The sequence below is a fragment of the Microchirus variegatus genome (assembly GCF_963457635.1).
Source record: "Microchirus variegatus genome assembly, chromosome: 6".
Taxonomy (NCBI): Eukaryota; Metazoa; Chordata; class Actinopteri; order Pleuronectiformes; family Soleidae; genus Microchirus; species Microchirus variegatus.
In genome coordinates, this window is record NC_139807.1 from 12,148,466 (window position 1) to 12,161,475 (window position 13,010).

Here is a 13,010-nt window from a genome sequence, read left to right on the forward strand (position 1 = left end):
AAAGTAAAACAACCTGATGTCAGATATATAGCATAGAAATACAGCACAGATAGATATATATCATAGACAGACAGATGGAGAGCCGGATAAACAGATAGACAGATATATAGAGAGGCAGCCACACAATAGTAAAACAATATAACATCGACAAAATGTTAAATATTTCTCTGTTAACACCATGAAAACACCATGTCCGTTTTACATTGAAGCAGACCAACTATCCTACACACACGCACGCACACCACATCTCCACCCCCACCTTCGCCACACATGTGTGCAAACATTAAAGAAGTAAGTAAGCGTGACAGAGAGAGAAATAATTTGGCAATAGTGCCACAACGACACTGTCCATGGTGCTGAATCAACGACACACTCTAATACAGCTAAATTCTCAGCAGATAAAGGAAAAAGGGGGAAGTGAAATGACGGTATGATTGCAACCTCCTGTTTTGCAAAAGAACAGGTACACGAAGAAAATGTGTCAAACAACTGGACGTACTGAAATAACATTGGCCTGAAAGAAATTTTTAAAGAGTACACAAACTAACCTCTAGAGGAGAGTCTGGTTCATCCAGGATGCTCTTTTCACTCTGCATCCGCTGCATCGTCCCTGTAGAACTGGGGTCCATTATCAGCACGTTCTGACTACCAGCTCTGCCGAACTTACAGTCGCTCTTTCTGGAGTCAGTCGTCCTGCACACCTCGTAATTGTACACGTGTTGGAGAGTCCCTGTTCCCCCCAAAGTGTCTGAGTAACGTGGTGGATAATATGGAATCACAGGGAGATTGGAGTGATACAGGACACGAGACTGTCTCCATCTGTAGATTTTCACTGAGATAATAACCACTAAACACGTGATGAAGAGGAAGGAAACTACAGCCAGAGCCAACACTAAGTAAAAAGTCAGGTTGTCATTGTACTCCTTGTCCTGTTTAAAGTCAGTGAACTCCGACAGCACTTCAGAGAAGCTGTCCGCCACCGCCACGTTAACAATGACTGTAGCTGAACGAGAGGGCTGTCCGTTGTCCTCCACTATAACAGTCAGTTTCTGATTGACAGGATCTTTATCAGTCACTTGGCGGATAGTTCTTATTTCTCCATTCTGTAAGCCCACTTCAAACAGCGCCCTGTCTGTGGCTTTCTGGAGTTTATAGGAGAGCCAGGCATTCTGTCCAGAGTCCACATCAACAGCCACCACTTTAGAGACCAGATAGCCCACATCTGCTGAACGAGGCACCATCTCACCCACCACAGAGCCACCAGTCTGGACTGGGTACAGAACCTGAGGGGGGTTATCGTTCTGGTCCTGGATCAGTATTTTCACAGTCACATTGCTACTGAGTGGAGGAGAACCTCCATCCTGAGCTTTGCATATGAAAACAACCTGCTTAATCTGTTCATAATCAAATGAGCGAACTGCATGTATAACTCCGGTTTCAGAATTAATAGACACATATGAAGAAACGGGGCTGCCACTAACACGTGTGTCCTCCAAAAAATACGATATCCTTGCGTTTTGGTTCCAGTCAGAATCTCGGGCGCTCACTGTGAATATTGACATACCGGGAGCATTATTTTCAGTGATATAGGCACAATAATTAGGCTCTGTAAAGAGTGGAGAATTATCGTTTACGTCCACTATTTTTAAGTGTAACTCTGTTTTAGTAGAAAGTGGAGGTGATCCTGAATCGGTTGCAGTTATGGTTATGTTGTACTCCGCTTTAGATTCACGATCAAAAGGTGCATCAGAAAGCAAATTATAGTAATTAGTCAAAGAGGACTGGATTCTGAAGGGGAGATTATGATCTAAAGAGCATGTTATTTGACCGTTTCTTTCAGAATCTGAATCTTTAACATTAAAAACAGCCAACGTCGTGCCTGCAGGGACATCCTCTGATATCAGACTGCTCAATGACATAATATTTATTGCAGGCGCATTATCGTTTATGTCAGTGACCTCGATGGCAACTTTGGCTGCGTCACTTAGTCCACCGTGGTCTTTGGCAATCACTCGTATTTCATATTTTTTGTCTTTTTCGAAATCAATATTATCAGCAACGGTTATGATGCCTGAAAGATTATCAATTGCAAATATTTCCGCAGATTTTCCCTTTATGCTCGAAAAAGTGTATGTAACCAAGCCGTTAGACCCACTGTCAGCATCTGAAGCATTCACAGTAGTTACATATGTGCCTACGGCTGCGTTTTCTATTACAGAGGCAGTGTAAAGAGTCTGATTAAATACAGGAGGATTATCATTAGCATCGAGAACAGTGATCTCTATATTTACTGTACCAGATCTCTGTGGAGTTCCACCATCGACTGCCACCAGCTTTAAAGAGAGATGCGGATTCAGCTCTCTGTCTAATGGCTTTTGTAAAATCATTACGGCGAATTTGATTCCATCTGCGTTCGATTGTTGCTTCAAAACGAAATTTTCATTTGGTGATAAAACATAATTTTGCAGACTGTTGAGCCCTGCGTCCGCGTCATATGCGCTCTCTAAATCGAAATGCGACCCCATTGTTGCTGATTCACTGATATCTAAACGAATAAGCTTATTTTCGAAAGTTGGCGCATGGTCATTAACGTCTAATATTTCTACCATTACCCTGTGCAGCTCGATTGGATTTTCTAAAATGATTTCAAAGCTAAAACTGCACGGCGTCACGTCTCCACAGAGCTCTTCTCTGTCTATTCTCTCATTCACGACTAGAATTCCTTTGTCTGGTTTCAGCTCAGCGTGCTGGCTGTTTTCTCCGGTCACGATACGGGCTCGTCCAGAACGAAGCCTTTTCAGATCCAAACCAAGGTCTTGTGCTACGTTACCGATAAGGGAGCCTTTCTTCATCTCCTCCGGTATTGAATAACGAATTTGGCCACTGGTGGTGGAAATGATGAAGAGAAAAAACAAGAGTTTCCGTGTAAATGTCGAACACGACAGCCATTTTTCGCATCGATGCTGATGCATTCCCATGTCCTTAAGAGGAAAAATTCCTTATTGTACAGTAATTCAATTCTTCAGCCACATAAATAGACACGAGCTATGTATATTAAAGCTGAAATATGTTACAAAAAGGTCCAAGTGTTATCAGATAAAAAATACATAAAACGACGTTTCAGAGCGACTGCCTTTCCTTGTAGCGCCTCCTTCTATGAGGACATCGTTCTATCCCCTCGCCTTTCTCTCCTCTAACACAGTCGTTAAAGCACTGCACTCCATTTTCTTGATCAACAGCGTCCCTTAGAGTCTGAAAGGAGGAATAGACAGCAATTTCTTTCTTTTTTTTAACCTTTCCCTGTGATTCACTCTGTGGATCATCAAGATTAGAATGCAATTGTGACAGCCAACAACAGCTGAAGCATATACTAAACCAAGTTATGATATCAAACACTCCACATTTAAATATGAAGTTTAAACAATACTTTGTACAAAGGATGTTCAAGGGCAGTTAACCTCGAAGAAACATGGCGAAAGAGGGGTTCTCATTTTCACCATTAAGCATAATTACAATGGGCTTTAAAGGAGCCACTGGAAAAGGGCATTCATCTGTCCATCTTCAAACATGACATTTAAAATACATGTTGGTTAAAAAAATATGAACAATGACACATAACACTTGGTCCATGACGATAGCACTAAGATCCTTTTAAAGTTGTGGATATGAGGCAACAAATGTTGCATAGTGAGGGCGCTGTCCATGGTGCTGAATTCACAGCGTCCCACAGCTCGGTCAATTTGAGAAGGCAACAACAACAGTAATAAAAAAGCCACATCATTAAACCCACCTCAAGAGGAGAGTCTGGTTCATCCAGGATGTTCTTTTCACACTGCATCCGCTGCATCGTCGCTGTAGAACTGGGGTCCATTATCAGCACGTTCTGACTACCAGCTGTGCCGAACTTACAGTCACTCTTTCTGGAGTCAGTCGTCCTGCACACCTCGTAATTGTACACGTGTTGGAGAGTCCCTGTTCCCCCCAAAGTGTCTGAGTAACGTGGTGGATAATATGGAATCACAGGGAGATTGGAGTGATACAGGACACGAGACTGTCTCCATCTGTAGATTTTCACTGAGATAATAACCACTAAACACGTGATGAAGAGGAAGGAAACTACAGCCAGAGCCAACACTAAGTAAAAAGTCAGGTTGTCATTGTACTCCTTGTCCTGTTTAAAGTCAGTGAACTCCGACAGCACTTCAGAGAAGCTGTCCGCCACCGCCACGTTAACAATGACTGTAGCTGAACGAGAGGGCTGTCCGTTGTCCTCCACTATAACAGTCAGTTTTTGGTTCACAGGATCTTTATCAGTCACTTGGCGGATAGTTCTTATTTCTCCATTCTGTAAGCCCACTTCAAACAGCGCCCTGTCTGTGGCTTTCTGGAGTTTATAGGAGAGCCAGGCATTCTGTCCAGAGTCCACATCAACAGCCACCACTTTAGAGACCAGATAGCCCACATCTGCTGAACGAGGCACCATCTCACCCACAACAGAGCCACCAGTCTGGACTGGGTACAGAACCTGAGGGGGGTTGTCGTTCTGGTCCTGGATCAGTATTTTCACAGTCACATTACTACTGAGTGGAGGAGAACCTCCATCCTGGGCTTTGACTACCAAGTGAAGTTGTTTAATTTGTTCATAATCAAAAGAACGCACTGCATGAATAGCTCCAGTGTCACTGTTGATAGAGACGTAAGACGAGGTTGGATTGCCACTGTTCTGTGTTTCTTCAAGCGAGTATGAAATCCTGGCATTTTGATTCCAGTCAATGTCTCGTGCTTTAACGGAAAAAATGGACAGTCCTGGTGAATTGTTTTCCGCAACGCGAGCAACGTAGCTAGTTTGTTCAAATAATGGAGCGTTATCATTGACATCAGATATTCTTAAACGTAATATAGTTGTGGTTGATAAGGGTGGCGATCCAGAGTCAGCAGCCCTTACAGTGATGTTATACTCTGGTGCAACTTCTCTATCAAAAGGTGAATCTGTTAACAGTGCATAATAGTTAGTTAATGTTGATTTTATTCTAAATGGGAGAGTACTGTCTGTTGTACAAATAACCTGACCATTTTGTTCTGAGTCTGCGTCAACCACATTAATTATTGCGATAGTGGTGCCTGGGGGAGAATCCTCCGGCACCGGGCTGGAGAATGACATCACATTTATGACAGGTGCATTATCGTTAACGTCTATAATCTCTATAAGCACCTTGCTTGAATCGGTCAGTCCTCCCTGATCCATAGCTTCGATCATAATTTCATATTTCTTATCCTTTTCATAATCCGCTGCCCCTGTAAGAGTTATCGTCCCCGTGATTTCATCTAAATGAAATATTTTTGCCAGTTTCTCTTTCATATTTGAAAATCTATATGTGACGAGACCGTTTGATCCACTGTCTGCATCACTAGCATTTACTGTCGTGATATAGGTGCCTTTTAATGAATTTTCAGAGACAGCGGCCCTGTAGAGAGACTGATTAAAAACAGGAGGATTGTCATTAGCATCAAGCACTATGATATCTATATTTACTGTACCAGATCGATGCGGCGTTCCACCGTCAGTGGCGATGAGCTTCAGTGATATTCTTGGCTCGCTTTCTCTGTCTAATGATTTCTGCAAAATCATCTCGGCATATTTTCGACCATCTGGATTCGAGTGTTGCTTTAAGCCAAATATGTCATTAGCAGATAATGTGTATTTCTGTAAACCGTTACTGCCCACATCTGCGTCTTCCGCACTGGCTAATAAGAAGCGCGACCCCAGTGTGGCTGACTCGCTAATTTCGAATGCAATGTTGTCGTTTGTAAATGTAGGGGAATTGTCATTTATGTCCGTTATTTCCACTGTTATACGATGCAACTCCATCGGATTCTCTAAAATCACCTCGAAGCTGAAGCTGCACGGTGTCACGTCTCCACAAAGCTGCTCACGGTCTATCCTCTCGTTCACGACCAGAATGCCTTTGTCTGTTTTCAGCTCGGTGTACTGGATGCTTTGTCCGGTCACGATACGGGCGCGGCCAGAACGTAGTCTGTGCACGTCCAAACCAAGATCTTGGGCTACGTTACCAATAACTGACCCCCTTTTCAGCTCCTCTGGAATTGTGTACCTGATTTGGCTGAACACGATGTGACTGAGACACAACAGGAAAAACAGAAACGACATACCCGACCTGTAGTTCAGACGCCATTTTAAGCTTGAGGGAGTATTTTCAAACGCCATTGCACAAACTAGAAAGGGTTATAACAGCCTGATGTGTAGAATCCACGAAGAAACAGCAATCCTTTGATACTAAAATCCTAGCTCCGCCAACACACGTTGTAGTCCCGGTACTGAAGCGCAACTTGATTTCTCTGCCGTCTAAACGGAAACATTGGGCTCTTCCTTCTTTGAGTCAAATGTGAACATTTATTTCACTAGCCAACAGCGTCCCTTACTGTCCAAAGCATGAATATCATCAACACAGGCAGAAGAGAAAATCACATGCACGTTGGAGGAGCTATTGAGGGAAAAAGCCTGATAAAGCAGTACATCACACTAACACAAACGAGTGTATATTACCTATATCCCATTAAAGTACAAACAACAAGTATCTGTCACTTGAAAACCAGAGCAACAAAAATTTGCCTTGCAACCTTATATTAAACCAAAATAGTTAAAAGCTGTGGGAAGTAGTTCATTCATTCATCCATTCATTCATTAATTTGTTCATTCATCCAACTATGGTATTTTAATGTCGAATAATTATATATACAAACATACATACTGCAGATTGGATGTTTCGTAGTACTGCAGCAATTCAAAATGGAGCAAAATATTTGATGTCAAACAAGTGGAGCTGTCCATATGCTGAGGTTCTGAAAATGACTCGTATGTCTATAAGTGAAGGCGAGGGGGGTGCCCACAAATCAGTGGCGCATCTGAAAAGGCACAACATCAGCACTAATACTAAATATTATTATTGTTATGGGTGACAATCAATACATCAAATGCCTCACCTCTAGAGGAGAGTCTGGTTCATCCAGGATGCTGTTTTCTCTGTGTATCTTCTGCATCGTCCCTGTAGAACTGGGGTCCATTATCAGCACGTTCTGACTACCAGCTCTGCCGAACTTACAGTCACTCTTTCTGGAGTCAGTCGTCCTGCACACCTCGTAATTGTATACGTGTTGGAGAGTCCCTGTGCCCCCCAAAGTGTCCGAGTAACGTGGTGGATAATACGGAATCACAGGGAGATTGGAGTGATACAGGACGCGAGACTGTCTCCATCTGTAGATTTTCACTGAGATAATAACCACTAAACACGTGATGAAGAGGAAGGAAACTACAGCCAGAGCCAACACTAAGTAAAAAGTCAGGTTGTCATTGTACTCCTTGTCCTGTTTAGGGTCAGTGAACTCCGACAGCACTTCAGAGAAGCTGTCCGCCACCGCCACGTTAACAATGACTGTAGCTGAACGAGAGGGCTGTCCATTGTCCTCCACTATAACAGTCAGTTTTTGGTTCACAGGATCTTTATCAGTCACTTGGCGGATAGTTCTTATTTCTCCATTCTGTAAGCCCACTTCAAACAGCGCCCTGTCTGTGGCTTTCTGGAGTTTATAGGAGAGCCAGGCATTCTGTCCAGAGTCCACATCAACAGCCACCACTTTAGAGACCAGATAGCCCACATCTGCTGAACGAGGCACCATCTCACCCACCACAGAGCCACTAGTCTGGACTGGGTACAGAACCTGAGGGGGGTTGTCATTCCGGTCCTGAATATTTAATTTAACTGTCGTATTACTGCCTAAAGATGGGGAACCCCCGTCCTGCCCTTTTATTAAAAATATTATAGTTTTAATTTGCTCATAGTCAAACGACCGAATTGCGTGTATAATTCCACTTTCAGCATTAACAGATATGTATGTGGATATGGCGTTGCTATTTAATTTAGTATCAATGAGCAAATAAGACACACGTGCGTTCTGCCCCGAGTCTGAGTCATGTGCTTTCACGGAAAACACAGATAAACCCGGAGAGTTATTTTCCATAATATTAGCTTCATAATAAGTTTTTTCAAATACGGGGGCATTATCATTGACGTCAGAAATTCGAAGTGTTATAGTTTTGTTGGTTGAGAGGGCTGGGCTTCCCTCATCCACAGCTGTGAAAGTGATATTGTATTCAGGGTTACTCTCCCTGTCAAGACTGCCAGTTGTTACCAGAGTATAATAATTCTTTAAAGAAGAGTGAATTGTGAACGGGATATTCCCGTTGACTCTACAGTCCACTTTGCCATTTTTGCCTGAATCTAGATCTTTGACGTTTATAATCGCGACTGTAGTTCCACTCGGAGAATCCTCAGCTATGAGGTTAGAAAACGAGGTTAGTGTTATTACAGGTACATTATCATTCACATCAGTCACTTCAATTATTACATTTGTTGATGTGCTCTGTCCACCTTGATCTTTTGCCTGAACGCCGATCTCATATACTTTATGCTCTTCATAATCAATCACGCCGTTTACAGTTAAATCGCCACTATTTTCATCCAGATAAAAAAGTTCAGCAACATTACTCGACATGCGATTAAAGTGATATGTTACACGGCCGTTCATTCCTTCATCTGCATCTGTCGCGCCGATTCGCACCACTAATGTTCCTTTGGGGACATTTTCTTTTACAGACGCCTTGAAAATTGACTGCGTAAAAACCGGAGCGTTGTCATTCGTGTCCCGTACATTTACGTGTATTTTTAGTGTCCCTGATCGCTGTGGTTCACCCCCGTCCACAGCAGTTAGAGTGAGAAGCAGCCTCTCTTCTTTCTCACGATCTAACGCGCCAGAAAGATACAACTGCGCGTATTTATGACCATTTGGGCTGGACAGGACTTTAATGTTAAAATGCGTTGTTGGGTGTAAGGTATAGCCATGTAAAGCGTTGATGTCATCATCTGTGTCGGTGGCACTCACTTGTAATATTTCGGTTCCTGGAAGAGCAGATTCTACGACTTCGACATATATTTCTCTCTCGGGAAACACCGGTGCATTATCATTAACATCCAAAACTTCCACTACGACGCTATGTAGCTGCATTGGATTCGTCATAATCAATTCAAAATTCAAGCTACAGGGCGATGTCTGTCCACAGAGCTGCTCCCTATCTATTCGTTCTCCCACGACCAGGAATCCTTTGTCTCCATCGAGACGAATGTACTCGCTGCTGTCATCGCTAACAATTCTGGCACCACCTGATTTCAGTCTTTTAGCGTCGATCCCCAGATCTTCAGCCACATTTCCGACAAAAGAGCCTTTCCTCATCTCCTCGGGTACAGAGTAGCGGATTTGGCAGCCTACAGCCTCAATGAGAAAAACAAGGACGAAGGCCCGTAGCTGCCTTGTTACCGTGGGTCCACAGCTGGTAAAATACATATTCCCGAATCAATGTTCAAAAATCCACATTAAAATAGGTCGCAATAGACCTCCTCTTGTATTCCTTGATGTGATGCGTCTATAATCCACAGTGTGACAACGAATACATCAGCCTGAAACTCACGGATATAAATAAGAACCTACTGCCTTGCTCTCCGTCGCGTACTGAGAGAAGGACTGTTGGTGCTGCTGCATTTGAAAATAAGCTTCATGTGCTGTAAAGACCAACAGCGGCCCTCAGAGTCTGACATGAAAATAACAAGTCACAACAGTCTCTTTCTGTGAAGCTGTGAGCAACCAGTTTGAAGTTTTTAGAAGGACATTTTTATGCATTTGTTATTTCAAATTTATGTGATATTGTAATTCATTTTAAATTTGATGTGGCCCATAGCACATATTCTCGATTAAAAGCGTATACTAACGGCAAAAAAGCATTTAAATTGTAATTTATGGGAGACAACATGGGTTGCTTTTCCACACAACAATATTTCAGAATTTCCTTTTCTAAATTGAACTATTGCCGCCTAAAATATCGGTGCTATGTCAGATTAGAAGTTATGTTAACGTCAAACTGAGCATGAGATGTAATAGATTTGAATATGGAGACATTTTTTGAGCTGATGTGTTTTAAAGTCAGCATTTACAGAGTGGGAGGGCAAAATGGAGCACAACCACCAGAAAACAGAACAAAAGCAGTACACTACTACTACTACAGACGGCTCCTGAATTTCTTTTTAAGTATCATTCAGTCAACTAAATCTTATGACCAATCCATTTCTGAAGACAACCACTGGACACAATGAGACGAACAATTAAAATCACCAAAACGTTACCAAACATGTTTGTGAAAAGTTATGAATCAATAACAAACCTCTAGAGGAGAGTCAGGTTCATCCAGGATGTTCTTTTCACTCTGTATCCGCTGCATCGTCCCTGTAGAACTGGGGTCCATTATCAGCACGTTCTGACTACCAGCTCTGCCGAACTTACAGTCACTCTTTCTGGAGTCAGTCGTCCTGCACACCTCGTAATTGTACACGTGTTGGAGAGTCCCTGTTCCCCCCAAAGTGTCCGAGTAACGTGGTGGATAATATGGAATCACAGGGAGATTGGAGTGATACAGAACACGAGACTGTCTCCATCTGTAGATTTTCACTGAGATAATAACCACTAAACACGTGATGAAGAGGAAGGAAACTACAGCCAGAGCCAACACTAAGTAAAAAGTCAGGTTGTCATTGTACTCCTTGTCCTGTTTAAAGTCAGTGAACTCCGACAGCACTTCAGAGAAGCTGTCCGCCACCGCCACGTTAACAATGACTGTAGCTGAACGAGAGGGCTGTCCGTTGTCCTCCACTATAACAGTCAGTTTTTGGTTCACAGGATCTTTATCAGTCACTTGGCGGATAGTTCTTATTTCTCCATTCTGTAAGCCCACTTCAAACAGCGCCCTGTCTGTGGCTTTCTGGAGTTTATAGGAGAGCCAGGCATTCTGTCCAGAGTCCACATCAACAGCCACCACTTTAGAGACCAGATAGCCCAAATCTGCTGAACGAGGCACCATCTCACCCACCACAGAGCCACCAGTCTGGACTGGGTACAGAACCTGAGGAGGGTTGTCGTTCTGGTCCTGGATCAGTATTCTAACCGTTGTCACCGAACTCAGAGGAGGAGACCCAGCATCACGCGCCGTTACGTTAAATTCAAACCATTTTAATTGCTCATAATCAAACGACCTCACTGCATGGATGGCACCAGTTTCTGCATTTATTGACACTAAAGACGATAATGCTACACCATTAATCTCCTTTTCCTCCAGTAAGTAAGAAACCCGAGCGTTTTGGCCCCAGTCTTCATCATGGGCACTGAGAGTGAACACAGAAAATCCAGGAGAGTTATTTTCTGGTATGACGTTACTGTATTCGGATTTATCAAATTTCGGTGGACTGTCATTTACGTCAGATACTTTAAGATTAATATTTTTAGTGCTAGATAGAGGCGGGGAGCCTCGGTCAGAAACAGTTATTGTGATGTTATATTCTGAGATACTTTCTCTGTCTAAGTTGTTCTCTGTTACTATGGTGTAATATCCGGTCAATGAAGACTCAATGTTGAATGGTACGTCAGAGTTAATGGAGCAACTGACAATACCGTTGACGTCAGAGTCTTCGTCATCTACATTAACAACAGCTATTGTCGTACCAGGGGGTGAATCCTCGGATATCGAGTTTGAAAATGACATAAGTTGTATTGTTGGCACGTTGTCATTTTCATCAATTATTTGAATAATAACTTTGCACGTGTCTGTATATCCCCCATGGTCACTTGCCTGCACATTTAATTGATACGTTTTAGATTTTTCAAAATCGAGCTTACCTGCGACTTTAATCTCTCCAGTTTTAACGTTGACTTCAAAAAGCTGTTTCGCTTCTCTTGCAACGTGCGCTATGGAATAAGTCACTTCACCATTTACCCCTTTATCTTCATCATTTGCATTAACAGTGGTTACCACTGTTCCTTCAGGAGAATTCTCCTTGACATCCGCTTTATAAACAGGCTGACGACACACTGGCGCATTATCGTTCGCGTCTAGTACAGTTATATGAATACGCACTGTTCCTGATCTACGTGACTCGCCGCCATCTGCAGCAATAAGCACGAGTGTGTGCGTCTCCTCTTTCTCTCTGTCCAAAGGGTTTTGTAAAACCATTTCCATGAATTTGCCTCCGTCTGGCTGGTTGTGAACTTCCAATTTAAAATTATCAGACGGTTTGAGCGTGTATTTTTGTATGTCGTTGATCCCAACATCGGGGTCGTCTGCACTCTCCAAAGAAAAACGAGTCCCTGATGCTGCATTTTCAACTATTTTCAAATCAACTGTATCCTTCGGGAACAACGGGCTGTTGTCATTAATATCTGTAACCTCGGTTGTTACACGATAAAGCTGGATTGGATTTTCTAAAATCAGTTCGAAACTAAAGCTACACGGCGTCGTCTTTCCACAAAGCTCTTCTCGGTCGATTCGCTCCTTGATGACGAGGGTGCCTTTGTCTCGATTTAAATCAACATACTGTCGACTTCCTTTCGTAATAACACGAGCTTTACCTGATACGAGTCTCGCTACATCCAAGCCCAGATCTTTAGCAATGTTTCCAACAAAAGATCCTTCAGCCTGCTCCTCCGGGATTGAATACCGAGCCTGTGCAGTCACTGAGCTCAGCTGGGAAAGACAAAGAATGACAACCACTGCCTGCCATCGGCCTCTGCAAGCGCGTTTCCACATAAATGTCATCCTCAATCCAAACGCTACAGACGCAGAGATCCCTTCAATTAAAAATGAAGGTCAATAAATCCACAATTGTGTTTTTCTCAGCAGATATACTCCACAATTTAAGCAATCACCGACCAGAGCGTCTTCATTCCAGGCACTGAAACGACGACTGGAGTTAAAGGGGTGGATCACTGCACTGCTACCATGGACAGCTAACTCAGTGATGTATCAACAGCGGCGCTCAGAGCACAGGCACGGTAATGTATCTAGTGACCATAATATTGGGTACATTATGTATGATTCATTTCACTGGAACATATAT

General features: G+C 42.9%; 2 protein-coding genes across 2 annotated transcripts; both read right to left on the bottom strand.

Annotated features, from left to right (window-relative positions):
* Positions 1-527: 527 nt before the first annotated feature.
* LOC310928813 (protocadherin gamma-A10-like) lies at positions 528-2,978 on the bottom strand (the record flags this gene model as incomplete). Its single annotated transcript, XM_083891464.1, has 1 exon — positions 528-2,978. One exon carries the CDS (start codon positions 2,976-2,978, stop codon positions 528-530), a length of 2,451 nt encoding a protein of 816 aa, XP_083747590.1.
* Positions 2,979-3,245: 267 nt separating this feature from the next.
* On the bottom strand, positions 3,246-12,709 carry LOC310928814 (uncharacterized protein; the record flags this gene model as incomplete). Its single annotated transcript, XM_083891465.1, has 6 exons — positions 3,246-3,252; positions 3,777-6,234; positions 6,442-6,520; positions 7,003-7,737; positions 9,166-9,345; positions 10,289-12,709. The coding sequence occupies 6 exons, from the start codon at positions 12,707-12,709 to the stop codon at positions 3,246-3,248; spliced, it is 5,880 nt and encodes a 1,959-aa protein (XP_083747591.1).
* Between the last annotated feature and the right edge of the window lie 301 nt (positions 12,710-13,010).